Source organism: Amphiprion ocellaris, chromosome 7 (genome assembly GCF_022539595.1).
Source record: "Amphiprion ocellaris isolate individual 3 ecotype Okinawa chromosome 7, ASM2253959v1, whole genome shotgun sequence".
NCBI lineage: Eukaryota > Metazoa > Chordata > Actinopteri > Pomacentridae > Amphiprion > Amphiprion ocellaris.
The window spans coordinates 32565579-32590953 of NC_072772.1; the positions used below are offsets into that span (position 1 = coordinate 32565579).

The 25375-nt window shown below is 38.9% G+C and overlaps 2 protein-coding genes across 2 annotated transcripts in view; one reads left to right on the forward strand and one right to left on the reverse strand.

The window, feature by feature from the left end:
* Positions 1–25375, reverse strand: part of polr1g (RNA polymerase I subunit G) — a 144532-nt gene that overhangs the window by 11108 nt on the left and 108049 nt on the right. The gene's annotated exons all lie outside the window — the stretch shown is intronic.
* Positions 3729–8110, forward strand: foxa3 (forkhead box A3). Its single transcript, XM_023292169.3, has 2 exons — positions 3729–4221; positions 5532–8110. The coding sequence occupies exons 1-2, from the start codon at positions 4150–4152 to the stop codon at positions 6861–6863; spliced, it is 1404 nt and encodes a 467-aa protein (XP_023147937.1). The 5' UTR covers positions 3729–4149; the 3' UTR covers positions 6864–8110.

The window sequence follows — 25375 nt, forward strand, 5'->3', positions numbered from 1 at the left end:
TAATTGCACTTTATATTGACGCAATATCAAAATAAAAAGATGAAAATATGGTCTCCACGTGACTACATTCAGTTAAAACCCTGTTCAGTTATAATGCAAATAGAATATAAATGCCCACAAGGTGCCATAAAAACAAAGGTATGTGATGCAGGTGTAACTTTTTTTAGTTATGTCAGACTCTGACTACTGTTTTGTACTACTTTTTGCTTTAAAACTAATTCACGTTAAAATGTATTTAGCTGTATCATGACCAACACTTGCATTTTAGGATCGTACATAACCAAATATTTAGCATCACAGCTCACAAATCCAATAACATGAGCAGAAAATAAGCAAAGAATTTAGATTTACAAAAAAAATGCCTACTTTAGCTACTGTTTGTGCATGAATTGTGTGTTTTTCTGCACATAAATGAAAGATTTCCATGCAGAAAAAGCACAAATTGGTTCAGTTATACTGCAAAAAAAAGGAAAACATGTTCACCAGATCCAAAAAAGTGCCATAAAAACAAACGTAGGTAGTGCAGGTGTGACACTTTTTAGTTGTCAGACTGACTACTGTTATAATAATCAACATGGAAACTGTATTTTTTGCTTTATAACTAAATTATACTAAAGTGGATTCAGCTGTATCATGACCAACACCTGCAAGCATTTTGATTTACAGCTACTTTTTGTGCATGAATTTTGTGTTTTTCTGCCCATAAATTAGAGATTTCCATGCAGAAGAAGCACAAATTGATTAGTTATACTGCAAAATGAGAAAAACATGTCCACAAGATCCCCAAAAAGTGCCATAAAAACAAAAGGAGGTGGTGCAGGTGTGACTCTTAGTTTAGTTCTGTTAGACCCTGACCCTATTTTTTTTTTAAATTTTTTTTACCTTTTTGCATTAAAACTCAACCACATTTTCAGCATCCTAGCTCACAAATTTCAAGTGGAAGTTTCGGGGGGATGCATTAAAGAAGCAAAGTACTTCTACTTTACTTACTCATTGTGTCTGAATTTTGTGTTTTCCTGCACAAAAAGAAAAAGTTTTCCAGCATAAATTGATGCACAAAATGGATCAATTATACTGCAAATATTAACAATAAAAGCCACACAGGGTGCCAGAAAAAACAAAGGCAGGTGCTGCAGGTGCACCTGTTTTTAGAGGCCACAAGGTGACGCTGTTGACTTCAGAGTGCCTCAAGAAACACACGCTACAGGGATGAGTTTGTATGATCCTTTATCGGATCTAGTCAATGTCCATGGAGTCAATAAATCTTGCATCTTTTCTAAACTAATGCTCTTTAATACAGTTTTTGCCTGGAAAAAAAATCCAGTTTTCCCCAATTAACCAATTCGGCCACACAGGTAAAGCCTCAGCAGCTGCATTTACATTTGCATTTTTCTCCTGTTTTGGACTTTTATTTCAGCTTCAAGCCCCCTAGAAGGAGAAGGAAGGCGTCAGAGGCCGGTTAATTATTCCTGCGCACCGTCCGGCCGTCGCGTTCCCGGCAGGCCGATCGTCGTTTCCTTCATTAGTGTCAGCTCATTACCGCCATTGTTAAACCAATTATAGAGGTGTTAATGGGCGGTGGAGGTTCCATTGGCATGAAAAACAGCCCGCGGAGAGAGAAAGAGATGGAGAGGGAAGAGAAAAGGGGGGATCTGAGAGGTTACACTGATGGAGGATGTTGATTAAGACGCGACGCTGGTGCGTAATGCACATATACAGAAACTGATCCAGCAGCAAGTGTGTGAAGGCGTCAGATGAATTTAACAGGGTCATCTTTTGTGCTCTGTATAGTGATTGAGAGGCAACAAGGCAATTAAGCTCTACTAAAGTACAATGTTACGAATTTTCAGACAAAATAGGTGGGGTTTTGTGCTTATTAGATGCTAAAACACGCTTCCTGACCCAAATATAGCCTCACAATTAATCTGTTTATCCGCGGATCTTCTATTATCTGTAAAAGTTTTGGTTTCTTGTAATGTTCCATATTTGCAGACTATGTGGAGAATAAAATGTAGCCTGCTGGAGGAGACGGGCTTCCGTTTCTGTGAAACACCTCATAACTAACTGTGTCCACCTCATTTTTAAAAATGTACACTTCAGATTAACGCGTAAAACTGCACTCCAGGCTCATTTATCTAATATTTGGTTGCATTTTTACGTTTTTTCTTATTCCATCAGAGGCCTAAAATGAGAAATCAGCCCACTAACCTTTCTTATCCACATCTGCATGACCGTCCAGATGTAAAAACTCATCTCTTTCATGCTTAATTACATCATTACAGACGCGGAGGTGTCAGCTCATTCCACGTGTTAATCGATTTGACAGCGGTTTGCAAACAGGTGATAATCGCCACAGGTGGAGGTGGACGTGCACAGCGACAGAGATGCAGAGAAAATCTCCAGTTTCACGAAGGCAGCGAGGCCTTCGGAGATTCATCATAAATAGTCACATCAGGAACGTTGGAAATGCTTTCTAGAAAACTTTCTGACGACGAAGCGACTCTTTTGCGTGTTTTTGGTGCAGCTGCGTCCTTCCTGCTATTTCCGCGGGATCTTTTCTCACAGTCTAATCCCGTCGACCTCCCGCCTGCGCATCAATTACATCTCCATTGACTGGCCATTAGGCAGAGGCATTGACATTCACAGGCCTCCGTCTGCACCGAGGCCCGATGTGTATTCCGCCACGCAGGAGTCCGACCCTATGCATGACGCCGGGATTACATTATTTATTGTTTTGCTCTGTGGCCGGAGAAAAGAGAAGTTTTCCAACAAGTTCCCACGGAGAGGAGGTCTGTCACATTCAGCGCACAGAGCATCCAGCTGTTTCAATGCAACTACGCTGAAAAAGTTGACTATTACGCACATTTTACGCACGACTTTTACGCACGCTATTAACTCGGGCCTTGAAGTTGTAATTGGCCTTAAGTTACCTGCTAGTAGGGCAAAGGTCTGTTTTTACTCACCCTGAGAAGGTTCTGTGTGTCCGTGGGAACTTGAGGAGGGTTTTGCTTTTCTGTGATGTTACCGATTAGGATATCTGATGTCCTGATGGCCAAATATTTGCCTAATATCGTGATTTTTGCATGGCCGTCGTGAAAATATTTGACTATCAGGACAGAGGATCTAAAAAAAGGTTTGTCGGTTACTAAAATCAAACCCTTGGAGAATGTGTTAAAAGCTTCAGAGCCCCTGAGAGGTGATAGCCGAGGGAATTAACGACTTTCACGACCCCCACGCACGTAAAAAAAACTACCTCCCTACCCCAGTTAAAGTAATCCAAATGGTATTATTTTACTGTAAATGAAATCGAATGCTTTTTATGTTTGTGTAAAATGCATTTGCTACTATTTATTACCAACACAAAGTGCAGAAATCAGGTTTAATTAGAAAAATTATGGTTTTATAGAAGGAACATTTTGTATCACAGCTGCGAATTAGAAGCCTGATTGGTAATTAACCTTTTACTATAATAAACACCTCACCTCCTCCACTTTCCTGCTGTATTTATCACAATATATGTATCTGTGTGTTGATCCGTTCAGCTTTGTCTCTGTGGGACAGTCGCCCGGGTGGCCCTGGTGCAGCCGCAGGGCCAATATACAGCACGCCAGGGGGCCACATCGGCCTTTTTGCGGGGCCCTTCCACGGTATTCAAATGTGAGCAGCGGGGCGGGACCCGGCAGCAGTATAAGAACAGGACGTCCAGGTTTCTACTTCTGTATTTGCGCGCAACACCTTCACGTCTTCTGCTTCCAGAAGTGCCCTACTGGATAGAAAATAAAATAAATAAATAACAATTTTTTAAAAAAGAAATAAAGAAAACGGGCCACCAGACGGAGATGAGGAAGTGTTGATAAAAGCAACGAAACAATGGATGACTGAAAAAAAGAAATACTGACTGCTTAAGTTTTTCCCGGGAGCGCAGCGCCACATCACTGTCTGACTTTTTTACGCATTTTTTTAAAACTCGAATTATTTTCTGTCATCTTTCCTGGCAAAAAAAAGGAGACAACGTTTTGTTTGGATTCTTCCCTCTGAAGACTACACAGACTACCTTTCGGAGGATTTTATTATTTTATTTTCGATATTTTTAAAGACAGAAAATCCGGCCAGAGATAAATCCTTCTTCTCCAGAGACGCGTGTTGGGGATGTTGAGTTCTGTGAAGATGGAAGCCCATGATATACCAGAGTGGAATACTTTCTACAGCGAGGCCAGCGAGGTAAAGACACGGAAAAAATAACCACAACAAGCTCCGAATAAGATCAAATTCACTGTTTTTATTTTTCTTTGTGTTCTAAACTGTGGACAAGTTTTGGGGTTTGTCAGGGCAGATGATGAGAGAAGACAACATTTAATTTGCGCACGTTTATCAGCAAGAATATGAACCAAAAATAGCTTTAATCCTATAAAGAATTATTAAAAGTTATTATAGAAAGTCGCTAAAGACGCTTTGGAAATATTATAGGAAGAATTAAAACAGATAAGAGTCCCGCTTTAGAGGGAAATAAAAACTCCACAGGGCGGAAAATCTACAAAAAGTGCGAAAAATCTCCCAAAAATAGTGCAAAAATCATCTTTGTTAATTTATATATTCTTCTGTTCAAGTCTTATTAGCTATATTATAGATTTGAAATTATATCTAAAAACAAGAAAGAAAAAGGGCAATTTGTAGGATATTTTAATGCTAAAAAATAACTTCGATTTTACATATTTGACTGGATTTTTATACATGACTCTGAATATTTTTAATCTAAGAATTACCAGGATTCTTTTCTTTTTTTAAAGGGAGGAAGAGCTGTGCTCATCCAGAGGCCTTCCTCTTCTTCTTTTGTGTCTCTGCAGCCGCTCAAGTGTTGAAACAATTCAGGTGTAAATGAAACAGGACTTTATTCCCACTAATTCAATTAGACTTAATTCTATCAGCAGCTTCAGTTCTCACCTCAACTCGACCTGATGAAATTACAGAGAGTCTGGAAATATTTAACCAACAATCAGTCAGCGGCCTCAGATAGCTTTTAACCTCCGCAGATTTAGTTTCCCTCATCTAAAATACCAAACAGGCTTCTAGGATTCGCTAAATATTTTATTTGGGCAGTTTTACAGACGTAATATTTCGATTGGAGACTGTAAAATTATTGCGTTTTAACTGAAATAGAGGACAGCAGTTGTTTTTCCATGGCAGCAGAGGAGGAGGCCGTCTGACTGAGAGGCACCGTGACGCGCGTTTTACGCATTTTCAGGTTAACATCGCCGTGTGAAATCCATGACTTCTGCCCGCACACTGAGAGCTTCATTGTGCATTGATAAGGAGGCGCTTTTTAAATGGAGACTCAAACTGCTTTCCTTTCACACTTCACAGTCACTCCTGCACAAGAAATGTAAATTTAACAAACTAATTCAAGCAGAGATTTCTGCTATTTGTGTCCAAAACGTTTTTAAAAAATGACTGGATTGGAGTTATGTTGGTTTAAACCTTCAACATGATGTCTCTTTGTTGACTAACCAGATGTTGTCCTGTTCCTTCTCCAGATGTATTCCTCTCCCAGCACCATGAACTCTGGTCTGGGCTCTATGAGTTCTATGGGAACCATTAACAGCTACATCAACCTGAACCCGGCCACCGCCTCCCCAGCGGGTATGAACATGGCGTATCCCAGCTCCAGCCTCAGCAGCTCCCCGTTGGCCTCCATGAGCTCCGCGCCGGGCCACATGTCCCTCTCCCCGGTGGCCTCGTCCCTCAGCTCCGGCTCTCTAACCCAGCTGGGCCCCGCTGCTCCGGGCCCGCTGGGCTCTTTGTCCCACTACCAGAACATGGGCCAGTCTATGGGCCAGCTGGGGTACGCCCCCAGCACCACCCTGAGCCGGGCCGGCCCCAAGGAGATGCCTCCCAAACCCTACCGCCGCTCCCTGACCCACGCCAAGCCGCCATACTCCTACATCTCCCTCATCACCATGGCGATCCAGCAGAGCGGCAGCAAGATGCTCACGCTGAACGAGATCTACCAGTGGATCATGGACCTGTTCCCCTACTACCGCGAGAACCAGCAGCGTTGGCAGAACTCCATCCGCCACTCGCTGTCCTTCAACGACTGCTTCGTGAAGGTGGCCCGCTCGCCGGACAAACCGGGCAAAGGCTCCTACTGGACGCTGCACCCGCAGTCGGGCAACATGTTCGAGAACGGCTGCTACCTGCGGCGCCAGAAACGCTTCAAGATCGAGGACAAGATGGCGAAGAAGGCCGGCAAGAGCCAGGAGGGGGGTTCTGGGAAAGGAGGCCACAGCGAGCACCTGGTGGAGGACCGGAGCCCCACGGGGGGATCGGAGGGAGCCGACTCGGCCCACTCAGACAACTCCCACCCGGGCTCCTCGGACGACCAGCCTCACCCCAGGAACACCCTGGTTCCTTTAGACTGCCCTCCGCTGACCTCCTCACACCTCCACAGCCCACCCGTCTCCCTTCCTCCATCCTCCTCCACCTCCTCCTCCATCCCTCCGTCCTCCTTGTCCCTCTCGGGCGCCTCCACGGCGTCCAACCCGCTGCTCCACTCCCAGTCTCTGGCCGGTAGCTCCCACCTCCTGCCCAGCGCCATGCAGCAGCACATGGACCTACAGAACGAGGCCCTCAAGTCGCTGGACCCCCACTACAACTTCAACCACCCGTTCTCCATCACCAACCTCATGTCCAACGAGCAGAAGATGGACCTCAAGTCCTACCAGGACCAGGTCATGGCCTACAACAGCTACACCAGCGGCTCTCCGGTGGGGGCCAAGCAGATCTACGACAGCCCGGGTCCGGCCGCCATGGACTCCGGCGCTTATTACCAAACTCTGTACAGCCGCTCGGTGCTCAACGCCTCCTAATGTGGACGCTGGCACCCGTCCGCTGAGGTGAACCAAGATGGAGACTTCTGTTTCTAAAATGGACACCCGACCTCTCGCTATCTTCCTCTTTCTTTCCCTCTCTGGCTCACGTCCAGCGGCCTTGACAGAGACTCACATCTAAAATGGCCGCCGTGTTTGAGGGACCAAAGAACATTTTTCTTTTCCAAACAAGGAGACTGGCTGGTTACATGGAGGACAGAAAAAAAGTGATTCGTAAGTCAGATCCCAAAAAGAGGTTTGTATAAAATGTAAATAGAGGCAATGTTGAGGAAGGGGGAGAAAGGATATTTGCATTTATTTATGAAGGGAATAAATTTTAATATATCTCGTATAGCGCTCTGTCGACCAGTTACAACCCAAATGTGAGGCTTTTCTTTTTTCTTTTTTTAAACCGAGAAGTTTCAGGTTACTGCTTCAGGCAGGTGTTACTGCAGAGGGAGACAGTTAAATTCATGGTTTTTTGTGTGTGTTACAGCATTTCTGATCAGGAGCTCATGAAGTTGGTTGATATGAAGAAGAATAAAAAAAGAAGTAAAGATAAAAGACAAAGCAACTGTGGTAAAAACAGAAAAAAGAGAAGAAAGTTCTGATGTGTTTCTCACGACTCAAACTACTTTATTTCCTACATGAAAGCAGTAAAAGTGGATGTATTTTTACAGACTAGCAGCTGGTGAGGTGCATGCAGTTGGTTACTAAAACAGAGGCGGGAGGAGTGATGCACTATGGGAGGATTTACATACAGTACTTTGCACTATGGAGCTCCCACTGGCCAGGTGGGCTGATAGTGTGTGTGTTTGTGTGTGTGAGTGTGTTACAACAATACTTCGGAACGCCCTCCTTTACACTGTCAATGCATCGGCTCAATGGGGATCAGCGTAACGATGTCAAAGGGTGTCGGATGACCCTCGGAGAAAAAAAAAAGGAAAAAAAGTGCCTTTTCTTCAAACGACTGCTGATCTGATAAGAGATCAATATATCGATCTGTTGAAGGATTCCTCCGTGCAAACCACAGAGGACGCAGAAGTTTCAGGTCACATGTTGTGGAACATTTAGATTTTTAAAAGAACGGTCTTTTTATTTAAGCTACGTTTCTCTTTCGACCTTTGAAAGTGTGCTGATATAATATATTGTTTTTTTGTTGTTGTCGTTTCTGTCGGTTTAAACGTGATTAAAATGATTCATGTTTCATTTTTTCTTATTAAAAAGGCAAAAAATGTGGGGAGAAATGGTACTTTTGTTTTTTTTACCATCCACAAAGGAATCAAACAACGAGAAGTCATAAAAATCTCTTTCAGGCTTTCAAAAAACTACATAAAGCACTTTAAGAATATTTATGAATGCAGTATTCAGTTACTTTTTAGACTTAGTTTGTGCAACAGCATTTCTAAAAGTGTTTTGATTGAATCTATATTTGTGCAGATCCCTCAGTGCTCTAGGAATCGCCTCAATCAATCAGCTGGCTGGCGGGTCGGTGCTGCAGGAATAGCAGCGTCTTGTTGAAACAGCTCTTGACCAAATGACTGTGGTGTGCGACATGTCGGACTGCTAGACTAAACACCAACGGATCACACTGAGAGCCTCAAAGCAGAGCGAGAGCCGGACCGGTCCAGAAACTACTGACCCGCCTCTGACCCGGCACTAATAAAACTATCAGCCGGTCAACAAAACAAAAACAGGGAGGGACAGAAGCAACAGAACATTTTACGGCCTCTGATGCAGGCAGCTTCACCTGAACAGCCAGATCCTTCTGTGCCCCTGAACTAGGAGAAGTTTGTCAGTTTTTCAAAATAAGCGCATCTAAACGGCAGCTTTGTGTAACATGACAAGGATATAGAGTATTAGGGCTGCTCAGCTAGTCGATTTTAAATTGAAATTGCATTCAAAACAACGAAGTAACTCGTAAAAGCTGCACATTTTTGGGTGGCTTTGCACATTTCATGCAATCTTGCTTGTGTGAAATTCTCATTTTTGATGTTATCTCATGTGGTTGGTACTGAACTGAAGTTTGACTTTAGAAAAAAACGCATCAGAATTCAAATTGCACTTTGAAATTTTCCTAATTCTCTTAATTATTAATTTAAAGATGCTAAAATTTCAAAGTAAGAACATCTAAATAGCAGTTTTTGTGTAATATCACAAGGATAAGGAGCATTAGGGCGGCACAATTAGTCAATTGTAAATTGAAATTGTGATAGAAAACAATGACATAAATCGCAAAAGTTGCAAATCTTTGGGTGATTTTGCACATTTCATGCCATCTTGCTTGTGTGACCGTCACATTTTGATGTTATCTCATGCTATGAATGATGAACTGAAGTTTGACTTTTTAAAAAAACATATCACAAATCAAATTGCAATTGGATTTTTTCCTAATTCTGACTTTAAAAGATGCTAAAACTTCTAAATTAGAGCATCTAAACAGCAGTTTTTGTGTAATATTGCAAGGATAAGGAGCACGTTAACACATGGGGCTGCACAATTATTGGGTTTTAAATTGAAATTGTGATTCAAAACAATGAAATAAATCACAAAAGCTGCACAATTTTGGGTTCAAACTGTCATGTTAATGGTTCTTGGTGCCATCCTGCTTCTGTGAGAGTCAAACTGTTGATGTTTTCTCATGCCTTGAATGATGAACTGAAGCTTGACTTTAGAAAAATCATATCACAAATCAAACTGCACTTAGAAATTTTCCTGACTCTGCTAATTCTGACTTTAAAAGATGCTACAATTTCCAAGTAAGAGCAGCTAAACAGCAGTTTTGTGCAATATCATGAGGATGAGCAGCACATTAACACAAGTCTGCACAATTAGTTGATTTTAAATGCAATTTGCAATACAAAACAATGAAATCACAAAAGTTGCACATCTTTGGGTGATTTTGCATGTTTCATGCCATTCTGCTTGTGTGACTGACACAATTTGATGTTATCTCATGCTGTGAATGATGAACTGAAGCTTAACTTTAGAAAAATCATATCTCAAATCAAATTGCACTTCAAATTTTCCTAATTGTCTGAATTCTGACTTTAAAAGATGCTAAAATTTCAAAGTAAGAGCAGCTAAACCACAGCTTTTGTGTAATATCACAAGGATAAGGAGCATTAGGGCTGCACTATTAATCAATTTTAAATTAAAATTGCAATTCAAAACAATTGGGTGATTTTGCACATTTCATGCCATCCTGCTTGGGTGACTGTCACATTTTGATGTTATGTGGTGAATGGAGAACTGAAATGTGACTTAAAAAATCATAGCAAGTCTATTTGCAATTAGATATTTTCCTAATTTGGCCTATTTATCATTTTAAACATGAGCTGTTCCTTCCTTTACTGGTTCCTTTGTTGTACATTTGCAGGAAAATAAAACGTTAATGTATTGATCTTGGTTTCTGCAGACGTCCTTCACTGGATTTCAGCTCTTTTCCCTGTCGCCAGGCCTCCTGTCTACCTGTCTGTCTGCTAAAAGTTGCTCAACCGAGTCCTACGGATTCGCTTTTCCTTTTCCGTCCCATCAGGCAGGACGACCAGGATCCTCGAGAGCAGTAACGAACACGCTAGTTTAACTTCAGTTTCGATCAATGAGTCACGATGCTCCTGAATGCATCGTGTCAACCGTCGCCGCAGCAACTGGAACCTTTTTTACCCTTTTTTATTGTACACCATCAATATGTGGACCCCTAGAGCAACAAAACACACACACAGACTCACACACGCCTTAAAGAAATGGTAATCGCTCCATAGTATGAGTGTGAAACCGAGGCCCTTCGTCACCTCGCATACACAATAGTCCCTTCAGAGCAGTTGGCTTGATAAGATAGGCGAGCGGCCGCCTGATACGGTCTCCACAGCTACAAAGACTCAGTCACACACACACACACACACACACACAAACACACACCAGGTATGACTGACCTGGCCGCCTAGAAAATGTCACTCCGATACGTCCCCTCGGTAATCAGGAGGCCGAGCTGATAGTGGTCGCATTCAGCTCAGGCTTCCCATGAAATGAAGCAGATTAGAGGCGAAAAACGGATAACGAAACTGTGGCTGGAAAGCTTTCAAGGAGCAACGGCGGAGCAGTAAGAAAAATTTATGCAACAAAGAGCAAAAAAAAAAAAAACTTCAATGTGACCTTTCGCCTGTAATCTGTAACCCTCCACTGACCCACTTTCCAAACGTGAGACTCTTAGAAGACAGATAGCAGCGGCCGATAAGTCTGGATGCAACAATAAAATAATCTGCTCGCATAAATGACCACAACAGCTACAGCTAAACACAGGATTTTACTGGAAGTTTCTGGGATTAGCTTCTTTCTTTGCACATTTCTGGGATGGAATCAGCGTAAAAAGGAATCACTCAGTTAACCAGATAACTGAAACTCGACTTAAGCAATCCAAATGTAGCATTGGTTAAAGAAATACATGGAAAAAATGAGGGAAAAAGCATAATTTGATGTTGAATATTCATAATTAAGTACATTAACTAGTATCAACGCATGGCTTGTAGTAATTTAGCTATTAAACTATGATAAAAATCACAAAAAAATTGCAAAATGATTTTATTTTATCACGCTTTTTTGTATCTCTGGGGGCTTTCAGAAGAATCTGTCACTAAAAAAAACAGCAAAAATAGTACAACATGGATGCAAACTGTGTTAAAATGCACAATTATGCATGCACAAAAATTCAATTTCTATCGTTTTTAAACAAAAATTTTAACAGCTCCAGCTACAGATGGGATTTGGCAGAAAGTTTCTGGGATTTGCTTCTTTTTTCACACTTTTCTGCAATGAATTTGTTCATGTTAAATCAGAAAATCAAGCAGATCTTTAAAAAAAATACTTGACTTTATACATAAAATTGTAAAAAAGTTGCCCACATGTTGCACCGGTTAAAGAAATATATGGGGAAAAAAACATAATTTATCACTAAATATTCATAAATGTATACTAACTAGAGTATCAACACATGGTTTATACTAATTTAGCTACTAAAGTATGATAAAACTCATGAAAACAACTGCAAATAATTTCATTTTATAGGACTCAGACTTGGTTACAGTGCCATTTTGTATCTCTGTGGCCTTTCAAGGAGACCTACAGTGACTTTCATAAGAATTTCTCACCAAAAAAACTGCAAAAATAGTACAATATGGATGCAACTGTGTGAAAATGCACAATTATGCATGCACAGAAACTCAATTTATATCATTTTTAAACAAAAAAGTCTCTAATTCCTGCCTCACAGATGCAAGGATTCTCTGCTTTTCTGTTTACATCATATGCAAAGCAAATTTGTACATTCGTAGACGAATATTTTGCACATTCCTTCTCATTTGTATTTCTGTTTTTTTAATCACTTATACTAATTTAGCCATTAAATTAAAGGCCATTTTTAAAAAATGCAAATATTGATATTTTATTGCATTCAGATTTGGTCATGATACTGTTTTGATAAGAATCTCTCACTAAAATACAGCAAAAATAGAGAACATGCACACTCATGCATGTTATTTTGGCCACAGTTGCATTATTTCTGCGGCTGCATCGGTTGTTTCAGATTTGCTGCAGATTCTGGGACACAAAAACACCAGAAAGTCAGCAGATGTATAAAAGCAGATGACAGGACGTGAACAAACTGTATGTCTTTGAGGTGGATTTTGCAGCGTTAACGTTTGGGGCTGAATAATAGAACATAAATCACTGCATATAGGACTTCCTGTACAGGCACTGATGCTAAACTCAGGCATCAAATCGTGTAAAATCGATGTCATTCCAGGGTATTCTGGGCTGAAACTTTGACACCGGTTCTGTGAGCTGCACCGAACGGTTCAACTAAATTCCAAGCAGAACTGAGCAGCAAACCCTGCCAATAGTTCTGACGATTACGGAGCAGATTTTCGTGGTCAAAATTTGCACAGTGCTGCTTTTCCTGACAGCTCCAAAGACGATGAAGTGAAAAAAAAACAGTTTGTTGGAGGGACGGGGTGAGGCTTCCTACAGATAAGATCTGATCAACCACACTTTGCTTTGTGTTTGCATATTTAGTAGCCACTTTTCAACACCCGACAGAAGATTGACAGAGACTCGATTAGGCCCAAAGACCTGAGCGAGAGTGACGCTGTTGTCAGTTGTCAGTATAATGAATATTTGTTTCCTGAGGTCCAACAGTCGACCTCTCTGAACGATGACAGCCGCCCTCAGGCTCTGCTGCTGGTGACGACAACACAAAGAGCCGCTGGTCACAAATGAAAAAGATGAAACATTTTCTCCACGTAAAACCTTCATCTCACTGTATTCTAGAAACTGGGATCAATGTGATACAGTAAAATGCTGCAAAAGAGAAAGAAAGAAAAAGAGAGAGACAGAAAGAAAGCAAAAAAGAAAGAGAGAAAGAATGACAGAAAACAAGAAATAAGAAAAATAAAAAAGCATGAAGGAAAGAAGAAAGAAAAAGAAAGACAAAGACAGAAAACAAGAAAGAAAGAAAGAAAGGGCAAGCAAGAAAGAAGCAGGAAAGTAAAAGGAAAGAAAGGAGAGGAAGAAAGAAAAAAGAAAGCATGAAGGAAAGAAGAAAGAAATCAAGAAACTAAAAAGGAAAGAAAGAGACAGAAAACAAGAAAGAAAGAAAGAAAACAAGAATGCAAGAAAGAAAGAAATAAAAAGACAAAGAAAACAGAAAGACAAACACAAAGAAAGACATCAAAAAAGAAAAACAAGAAAGAAAGAAAGAAAAGAGAAAAAAGAAAAAGAAAGACAGCAAAAAAGAAAGGAGCAAGAAAAAAAGAAAGAAAGACAGAAAGGGTGTTGCGTGTTTTCTGGATGTACGATGCAAATGAGCCGGTGCATCCTGGATCCTGTTCGTGGATGAACTGTTTACTCTGGTTACTGCCTGAGGAGGAGGAGGAGGAGGAGGAGGAGGAGGAGGAGGAGGAGGAGGAGGAGGAGGAGGAGGAGGAGGGATGGAGGAGGAGGAGGAGGAGGAGGAGGAGGAGGGATGGAGGAGGAGGAGGAGGAGGGAAGAAGGAGGGATGGAGGAGGAGGAGGAGGAGGGAAGAAGGAGGGATGGAGGAGGAGGAGGAGGAGGAGGAGGAGGGATGGAGGAGGAGGAGGAGGAGGAGGAGGAGGAGGAGGAGGAGGAGGAGGGAAGAAGGAGGGATGGAGGAGGAGGAGGAGGAGGAGGAGGAGGAGGGATGGAGGAGGAGGAGGAGGGATGGAGGAGGAGGAGGAGGGATGGAGGAGGAGGAGGAGGAGGAGGAGGAGGAGGGATGGAGGAGGAGGAGGAGGAGGAGGAGGAGAGTCTCTACAGTTCAGGCCTCAGGCTGCACTCTCCCTGTTATTAAGAAAAAAAACGAGCTGGATGACAGATCTCTAAATTATACTAAGAGTTATTGAGCTCAACAGGTCCTTAAAAGCTGCATTAAAACACATGTAAAAGTGGACTAATGAGTTTAAATCTGTACATTAAAGTGCTGCGATTCAGAAAGCAGTACAGCATCTGTGAGGTAGAGCTGTGGCTATTAAACAGTCTGGTTCCTACAGTCGGCTGGATGAAAGCTGTAAACAGGCCGTCAGACAGACAACCAGATAAAGCAGCAGCTCATAAAGATGAAGAGGAGCCCAGTTCAAAGAATACATATCTGTCCCGACTGAAGGGAAAGAAAACCGAAAGACTTGACGTGAGGATGGAACCAGGTAGATTTACAGGAAGTGAAACGTATTAGATGACAGGGAGAAAACAGCAAAGTTTCGACTTCCTCACAAACGACTATAGCAGCTCCAGCTATGAAGAAGATTTGGTGGAAAGTTTCTGAGATTTGCTTCTTTTTTCACACATTTCTGTGACAAAATGATTCATGTTAAATCAGAAAATCAAGCAGATCTTTAAAAAATACTTGATTTTATACATGACATTGGACTAAAATAGCCCAAATGTTGCACCAGAAAAGGAAAACATTGGAATAAACTAGGCACAAAAACAAAATTCATCACTGAATATTCATGAATGTACAGTAACTACAGTAGCAACACACGGCTCGTACTAATTTAGCAACTAAATTAAGATAAAAATCACTAAAAAAGTGCAAATAGTTTTATTTTATTGCACTGTTGTATCTCTGTGGCCATTTATGGTGACCTACAGTGACTTTTATAAGAATCTCTCTTAAAAAAAAAAAAAAAAACAGCAAAAATAATAAAACATGGACGCAAACTGTGTGAAAATACACAATTAATCATGCACAGAATCTCAATATCATTTTTAACCAAAATAGTTTCTAATTGCTGCCTCACAGATGCAAGGATTCTCTGCTTTTCTGTTTACATCACATGCAAAGCAAATTTGAACATTCGGAGACAAATATTTTGCACATTCCTGCTCATTTTCAGTATTTTTACTATTTTTTATCACTTAAAATTCACTGTATTTGCTACACTTGCTCCTTATTTATCCTGGAACACTTACAGTCTGCTTATTTGCAACACGCTTTAAAAAAAACCAAACTATATATATTATCATAACGACACTAACGCAACATTTTGCAACTGTCTTTTTGAGTTATGAAAGCTTCTGATCAAAGGTATTTTTAATTAACCAACTAAAATGTGACTTTAAATGAGGCGACTTTAAACCCTGAACTCACAGTGAAGAAAATTTCAGTCATAAAGCCACTTTAGTTAAGTTATCTCAACTTACAGTTAGTTTTAAATCAACTTATGCTAAAACTCAGGTTTAAATTACACACATTATCAAGCTGATGAAACATTACGTCAACACAACCTGTGAAAATAATGTTTGCAACTTTAAAGGTTGATCTAAATCATTAGCTTTTTTAAATTTTGCAAACAGGCATTTCATTTTCTTGAAGTTAGCCTGGAAGCAATCCTGCTAGAAATATTAAAGTTTAGTAAAGTAAAGACACTTTTAGAGATTCTGGGTGTCTGATTAAACTTCTTGTTCACTAGCTAACATGGTTTTACGACCGAAGAGACGGAAAGTCACAAAAATCTGCCTGTCTTCAGGACAGAGACAATCAGACAGACAGTTTTTATGTCATTCAGACAGACAGACAGTCAGTCAGTCAGACAGACAGACAGTCGGTTAGACAGTCAGACAGATGGACGGTCAAAAAGACAGACAGTTTGTATGTCATTCAGTCAGTCAGCGACAAGTTTGTATGTCATTCAGACAGACAGTCAGTCAGACAGATAGATAGACAGACAGTCAGCTTGTATGTCATTCAGTCAGTCAGTCGGACAGACAGACAGACAGGCAGACAGACAGACAGACAGACAGACAGACAGACAGACAGGCAGACGGAGCGCCAGCGATCAGCAGCAGCTCTGATAAGGCTCCTGGACTTTGCTCCGTTGGTCGTGGGTGTTGCAAAGAGGCCCGAGATAAACCGAACACAGAGGAGGGTGATTACATTTAACCTGACGATATGTGTGTGTGTGTGTGTGTGTGTGTGTGTGTGTGTGTGTGTGTGTGTGTGTGTGTGTGTGTGTGTGTGTGTGTGTGTGTGTGTGTGTGTGAGTGTGTGTGTTCAGGTAGGAACAGGGAGGACAGTATCGATCCAAACAGGACCATCGACTGGAGGACGTGAAGCGACGGCAGGCGGTTGAGCAGCAGGTTAAAGGTCACGGCAGCAGGTCGGTAAACTGGTTGCTGGTTCTAATCCCACAAACAGGAAGCTCCGTCCTCCATGTTTGTAGTGCCCTGGAGCAGAGTGTAGTTTAAAAGTGTATAAACTGGTTTGTCCTGCAGGAATCCAGAAACAATTCATTTCTCATTAATCCAGCTTGGAAAAGAATGACTGATTGTCACAATAAAAATTAATGTTTTGTAACAATTTTTACATTTTTTTTAGCTATTTACCGATATTTTACAGACTTTTTCCTCTTTTGTTAAATTATAAATAATAACTCATAAAAGTGTATTTCTGCAACTATTTCTTCTTTATTTTTTTCCATCTACTACAGTCAAAAAGAAACAACACTGTTTTAAAAAAAAAGAATATTTTAACAGTTTTAAGAGTCATTTTTAAAAACAATTCACTGGTATTTTACAGGACTTTTGTTAAATTAAAGGTAATAAGTACCTTGTAAAACTGTAGAAAAAAGTATAAAATTTACATGTTACCTCTAAAAAAAACTGGCCAAATCCATAAAAAAAGAAGAAGAAAGAAAGAACATTGTCAAAAAAAAATTACAGTGTTGTTACCAATTTTTGTTTTTTAAACACTTCACTATTATTTGACAGATTTTCCCTGTTGAAATTACAGGCAGTAAGTAGTAAAACAATAGAATACAAATATTAATTTACACAACATTCTAAACAGTTTTAACAGTAATTACTTGCAACAATTTACTGGTATTTAACAGGTTTTAGAGTTTTGTTAAATTAAAGGTAATAAGTAGCTGGTAGAACAGCAGAAAAAAAGTATACATTTACATGCTACGTCTAAAAAAAAGAAGAAAAACTGGCCAGAACTGCTTTAAGAAATAAAGAAGAAAGAAACAACACTGTTCAAAAAAACCTTTCAACAGTTTTGCCAGTTTTGTAACTGTAACTTATTTTATTTTGTTTTGTTAAGTTATAGAAAAGAACTTGTAAGACGAAAAAAATGCCAAAAATTTGTAAATAATGTCAGATAATGAAGTAAAGCTTCAAACTGTAAAAAAAACTGAAAATGATGTCCACATCAAAGATCTGTATTTTTACATTTTTTTTCTATTTTTTAACATTTGATAATAATTTCTTTTGCTGTATTTTTAAAAAATAAATGTGTTTTTCTGGTATCTTTTGTAGCCTGATAGTCACTTTTTTTTTTTTTTTTTTTTTTAACAGTGTTCTTAAAATCCCTCCTGAGATAAATTCTTGAAATATTTCTTCTTCCTGCCATAATAAAGGTCCTGATTCATCTGGACTCTTCTTTGTGACATCCTGTGACCCAGTTTCCTTTAAAGGATCATCAGAGATCTGTTTTTATCTTATCTTGATTTCTGATTAACACGGTCTCTGTGATGACAACATAAAGTCATGCGGTTTGGAAAGAAATGGAGTCACGGGTGACAAGAATCTGTCTGATATCGCAGCTTAACAAGTGTTGACACCTGATTCTCCTGGATGATGTTTGGATATGCGAGAGGAGACTGAAGCTAAACATCCTCAGGACTTTCTTCTCTCCTCTTCCTTCTTGTGTTGCCTAAAGTTGGATTTATGAGGCTGGCCTCAGGGAAAAACCCCACGTGTCTGTTTGTATCGCTAAAAAAACCCTCGATCAACAAAATCACCTCCACTTCCTAGAACTGTAGGATGTCACACAGCGTAAATAATAAATCATCTCCATCATGCAAACGAACCGGAACCACCGAGCTGTTTCACCCGAGGCCAGGCTAACGCTGCTGCTGGAGTCGGTGCAATTAGCTTCTGTCAAGAGAGTCGCGTAGTCCTAAGACGCTCTGTAATGATGATAATGTCAAGCACAGGAGCCAATTCAAGAAGTTGAGATTTCGCTGACCAGTGTCAAGGATTCTATATAAGTTTCATGCAATGGTACATGCAAATATAATGACTAATACTTTCTGTTAACAATAGGTAGGTGGATCATGTGTAGTCATGGCGAGACATTCAAGTTTGTGGCTCCGCCACAGACACGCCTTTTGATGACAAGTCACCATTTTCTCCATGAATCATCATCAACATCTTCAGGTTTATGTCACCACATTTGAGGTAAATATGGGCAACTTGCTAACAACAGTACATCAAAGTGTAGAACATGTCATTTCCTGTTGCCAGCAGGTGGTGCTATGACAATAAATGGACGTCTGGACGTCATCAGGGCAGGATTCTGATCAAACTTGTAAAGTTTGAGGCAGATTGGAGAATGGACAGGGTAGTTAGACAGCACTTCCTGTTTCATGGCGACGCATCAAAGTTCATAGAGATGCCACGGACTTTTGCGGAAGTTTTGATAACTTTTTATCAGTAAGGCCTGTTGTATACACCGCCCAAATCTAAGGTGACTTGGAGTTACCCCCTATGAGGTGCTAGCCCCTGAAAATGAGCAAATATAACAAAAAAATCTCACAGTTAAAGCAAAACGGCAGACTTCCTGTTGGGTTTAGGGTATGGCTCCAAGAGGCCTTTTTTTGTTCACCCTGATGTGCTACATATGGCTAGGTCCTGCCCATAGTAATGTTGCAGGGGGCGCTTAAGTCCCTTATAATACAACATTTTTCACCACTTCTGATGTGTTGGCAAATTTTCATGAGTTTTTCAGCACATTTAAGCCTCAAAAATGCAATTCTTTTGGGCAGAGAATACACTCTAATAATGAATAATTAATGCTACAACCATGCGAAAGTTGGAAGTGCTTGATTTGGCAAAGACGTGATTGCCACTGAGATGTTTAAATAAACTTGTGGGTCAAAGTTTTCTTCAGAAACAACAGGTATTCTTGCAGCTTTATGGCGAATTTACGTCCAATTTTTCAGCCGCAGTCTTCATGCCTTTAGACGAGAAAACAAAGAGCAGAGTGGATGATCTGCTTCGAAGGTTTGAACAAGTGGACTGTGACGGTGTCGGGTCGGTGTGAGGAGGCGTAAAATGTCCACGAGCATGATGAGACCTTCAGGAATGTTCGGCTACATCTGGAGAGCATGTGTCGGGTCGAACACGCCGCTGCCGGCTAGACTTTAGGACAACAACACTTCAACTGTCCACTGCTGTAAATCACACAGGGAGACATTCGCACACATATAAAGACTCTCAGGTCGTGTTTGCAGACGAAGACGGCGTTTCCATCCTTCTCCGATCTGATTCTAGCGATGCGTCTGTTGAATCTGGCACTGCTCCGACTCCATGTTTGAGGCCCGGCTGGGTGAAAAACCAGGACTTTGATTCTCAGCTTGAAACCAGTTTGGCCAAGTTGGGTTCCCCCGTGGAAGATTTCCCCGTGTTTGCTCAGTTTTCACGTTTGTTTTTGTTTTTACTTGTATCAGAGCAAATGAAAACCTCAAGTTGCTCATGCCAGTTTCGACCTGGTTTATAAAAATGGATTCAGATGAAGAAAAGAAGAAATAAGCTGCGAGTCTGAGGTTTGGAAAAGCTTCAAGATCCTTCTGCCAAAACGCTCTTATCTGAAACTGTATTTATTTAACCCAATTTAAATAAGAGTTTCAGTAAGGTACAAATAAATAGACAGACAGACAGACAGACACATAAAAACCTATTTCCACTACTGAGGAATCATATTGGTTAATAAATTAACGAGCCAAAAATCCCAAAAATAACTAAAGAAAAGCAGCAAATCCTGCCAATACCGAACATATTCTACATTTATGTATAAATCTGACTGACTGAACTGCAAAGTGAAACAGAAACTACAGTACACTGTAAAAATCTATATTTTATAACAGTTTTGCAATTATAATATAAAAACAACTTGAGAAAAGTATTAACACGAAAACCATTAAAAAAAACAGGTCAGCACTTGTAATAATGCCCATAATAAATGAGCTAAGAAGCTATTTTACAGATATTTGGAGTTATTTGAAAGAAAAATTATGTCTATTTATAACATCTGAGGTAAAATTACTTTTTTCACAGTTTTTGTATTTAAATCAACAAATATCTGTTATTTTACAGATATTTGCTGTTATTTGAAAGAAAAATTCTATATGTTACAGACTGAAAAATGGTATATGATTTTTAAAATCTGTTATTTTACAGATTTCCCTTGTTTTGTTAAAATTACAGACAATATTTAGGAAAATCAAAAGAAAACTTTTACACTTGACTGTACAATTACACTTTTTTTTATTGTATTTAAAACAGAAAATAATATTGGTGCTACACAGATGTTTGCTATTATTTGAAAGAAAAATGATAAATTTTAAGAACTGAAAAATTGTTAAAACAAATGAATAAATAATTAAACAATCCTTTTACAGATTTTTCCCTATTTTGTTAAATTACAGATATTTAGTAAGAAATTTTACAAAAATAAATGGAAAAAATATTGATTTGTACTTGAACTATAAAGAACAGCCCAAAACTGTAAATAATGTACTACCCAATAATCTGTTTTTTTTTACAAATGTTAATTCACTCTTTTACAACATTTTAATGTAAAATTATATTATTTTTCTGTATTCAAATCAACCAAAAATAAAAAATTTAAGTTGAAATATTTGCCATTTTTTGAAAGAAAAATTTAGCATATTATGGATTTAAAAATTGTGAATTTTTTTTAAAATTTATTATATTCTCTGTAGTTTACATGTTGACTATTAAAACAAACAAACAAACAAACAAACAAAAAAGCTGGCCAAAACCGTTCATGTTAACATCTAAAAATCCGTACATATACAAATAGTAATTCCTTTTTTCTTTTTCTTTTTACAATGTATAATTGTAGAATTACACTATTTAACTGTATTAAAATAGTGAAAAAATATACATTTTTAAAATTATAAATTTAAAAAATCTATACATTTTAAAAGAGTATTTCACAAATTAGTTTTTGCTTTTATTTTTTATTGATTTTCTTTTTACAGTATACCTGCTGATGCAAGTAAATAAAAACTACATTCATTACAATTCTTTGGAGTGAGCGATGTTTATTTTGAGGAACATCTCAAAAGTCCTCACTCTATTTCATTAAATTTAAGTAATTTTGAAAAAAAAATAACTTAACTAAAATTGATTTGAACACATCAAATACTTGATGAGGAAATGACATTGAGTCCTAAAGTTGATCCCCACACAGTTCCTCCAGTGTAAGAGTCATTAGTAGTATTTACACCAACTCATCATTTAGTTTAATCACATATAAATTAAACTGATGTGTGTGTGAGGAAGCAGCAGAACGACATGAGAAGATGACCATGACTTTGCAAATATCCTCATGACACTGATTATTTGCTGCAAATCAGTGAATTGATCTTTACAGCACAGACGACCTCTGATTGTTTAATATTCCACTAGATGAGAATCTAATTTGGTTTTGAGTAACTTTTTCTGTATTTATAAAATAGCTGCTTTTCCTAGAGAGCACAAAAAACAGTGTCCTGCTACAGATAGAGAAACACAGGTAAACGCCCCTACACTCTAATTATACTGTACACAGGTAGATGATAGTGCGCACACACACACGCACGCACGCACGCACGCACGCACGCACGCACGCACGCACGCACGCACGCACGCACGCACGCACACACACACACACACACAATAAGTCCTGCTGTTATCTCATCAGTCATCACAGGTGTGCAGGGACCCGCCCATTACCGGCTTCCTGCTAAGAATGGAAGTTTATGTGACTGCATGAGTTTGTGTGTTTAAGTGCATGTTACTGTTTGCCTGCAGGTAAATGTATTTATATGTTTTATATCATTCTACATGTCTGCCTGTTATTCTACGGTATCTCCTGTGTGGTTGTATATTGTTCATTGTTTGTAGTGAATCCAGCAGCAGCACAATCAGGAGATCTGGAGGCTCCCATATGTGACGAACAGGACAGAATTAAAAGACAATTAAAGGCATATGAAAATATAGTTGTAGTTTAAGAAAACAGAAATTCTGTGAAACGACCAATGAAAAGTGACTAAAAAGTCTTCAATTTTTGATATGCTTACATTTTTTTTATCACTTTTCATTCTTTAAGATATATATTTTTCTTAAAAATATTTTTTGTTATTGTTTTCTTTTAAATAACCAGTTTTTTTCAGGTTTAAATGCAGTTATAAAAGTGTAATTTTACTGGCAAAGACTGCAAAAAAAATTGCCATTGTTTTATTATTTTTATTATTGTTTTCTTTTAAATAACTATGTTTTTTTCAGATTTAAATGAAGAAAAATGGTGTAATTTTACTGGCAAAGACTGCAAAAAAATCACCATTATTTTATAATTTTTATTAATGTTTTCTTTTAAATAGCTATGTTTTTTCAGATTTAAATGAAGAAAAATGGTGTAATTTTACTGGCAAAGACTGCAAAAATAAAATTAAAAAAACACCATTTATAAAAATACCAATTTTTGATGTGATGTTGATGTGTTTTGTCTGATATTTTTTTACAGTTTTGACCTGTTTCTGTTGTTGTTTTACAGTTAATATGTAGTGAGTCCAGCCTTAGACACACGCCTTTGATTTGTCTCTCTTATTTTATCAGTATGCAATACTTGTTCCACCCTTTTTATTTCCAACATTTTCACAAAAAAGTCCAGCTTGAGTTAAAATCACTCTTTGTTAATTTAAATTTTTGAAAAAAATACAGCTTATGAGGAGGGTAAATGTATTTTTTTTGTCTGCCTAAAACCAAATCCAAACTAGAAGCCACGCTCTGTAATGTTTTGAGATTCTAAGCTGTTTGAGTTAAATCTGCCCCGACCAGAATGAATCAAATGGAGCTTCTTTGTGGCCTTTGGCTGACAGTCGCACCAGTGTGACAACTGCATCCAGGAACTCAGTTCATTAGCCGAGTGTGTGTACAGCTGGACACACAAACACACACATGCATGTAAGCAGAGACAATAAAACAGCTGGAGCTGCAGCGCCGCCCAGATAGAAGTCACAGAGAAGTTAGAGGAGCGGAGCTGAATCCCCAGAGAAGCTGGGAAATGAGCGACGGGAATCTAAGTGATGCTGTCGTCCCTCAGCAGCTCTGAGCAACTGGCAGCAGAGGATTGTGGCTATAGAACCAAGTTAAAGTGTAAAAAGTCGCTGCAGCACACATAAAACATTGCAAGCACACAGAAAGTGCTCATTTAAATGTCCAGCTCTGGTGCAGGTGTGCAGGATGTTTGCACCTGTCTGCAGGAGGAACAGGTGCACAGCTAGTTTGTTCCGACTGCCAGAGGCGTGTTCAGACAGTTTCCACTCGCTGCAGGGCGGGACAACAACCCACACTTCTAGCATTTTTAGAGTCAGTGCAGTTCAGTAACAAGACGCTTTGCCCAAATAGAACTGAGAATGCACCACAATAAATGGAAACACCTGGAAGGACTGAATGATAAAAATACCACAGTGTTAAAAAAATAATTAAAAATCTGTACAAAAGAACAACAGTAAAATTGAGCAAGGATGAAAGAAAAAATACGTTACAAACAGTTGAATATGCTAACGTTCAAAAACTGAAGAGAAAAATAATAGAAAAAGTAAAACAATGATGGTTTTAGCTGATTTAGATACTGTAAAAAAAAACATAACTCATGATCATATATTATAAAAATAAGGGATTAATATATTATTATAGAAAAAAATGAAAAGTAAAATAACAATAAACTGTTAAAAACAACTGTAATTAAAATTTGTTTTAAAAATTAGTTTTTTTACAGTGCAGCTATGTATGAATCTATAAAAATATCACATTTCATTTGTCCTACAAACTTTGCATATAATTTTATTATTGGAGTCTGGATTTATTTTAATTTTCTAAAAGGTTTCTGGTTTAAAAAAAAAACTAAATTAGCTTTTTATTATAAAATAAGTCAGTTCTTTTTGTTAATTTTTTATTTAACTGTATGAGCAGTTTGATGAAATTTAGATTTCTGCATAATACTGTGACATTTGGTAGTAAATATAAAGATGTCTAAGTTCATTTTGAACTTTATGAGCAGTTAAGTTAAATTTCCTCTAAAGCTGTTCCTTTTCAACCCAAGTAAGTATTAACTACTTACACCGCCAAGGAACGTAGCAGTTATTTGATGATCAGCGTACGTTTGTCCGCCTGTCTGTCTGTCCATTACTCAAAAACAGACTGACGGATTTGGATGAAATTTTCAGGGAAGGTCAGAAATGACACAAGGACCACCTGATCAGATTCTGGCAGTGATGCAGTTTATAGTCTGGATCCATGCATCTGTTAAAGATTTCTGTATCATTACGAGATAGTGGTGTGGCGTCACTGTAACTATGACAAGTGAACATTACGTCAGCTGCCTGCTGATGATCACATGATTACGATCCTACTACAAATCGACCGCTGCGGACTTATCGGGACTTATCCATCAGAAATGATACAAGGAACAATTCATTAAATTCTGGGGGTGTTTCTGAGTCCCATTAATTCCTGCCGCTGGCCACATATTTAGGTCACATGATTTGGTATCTGTACATAACGTACACATGCATAACACACACCTGTGCTCAGTGCAAGGTCATTTTTTATTATTAAAGATTTCAGTCATCGGAAGTGATCCACTGACTCCGCAGCCTCGGTGGAGTGCTGCACTCTCTGAGTGCTTTTCTTGTTTTAGTTCTGTTGAGGTTCAAAATGGAATTTTTTGGAATGTGTTGTCAACTGAGACAAAATATATTTTCTCTCTATGCAAAAATACATAAGAAAAACTATAAGAAACCCATATGCTGTGGGCAAAATCACTTTACTTTACAATTCAGATTGCACATTTAATAATAATCATTGGGTGTTGCTGCTGACATTTGGAATAATGTAAGTTAATCATCTGTCAAATATTGTCATG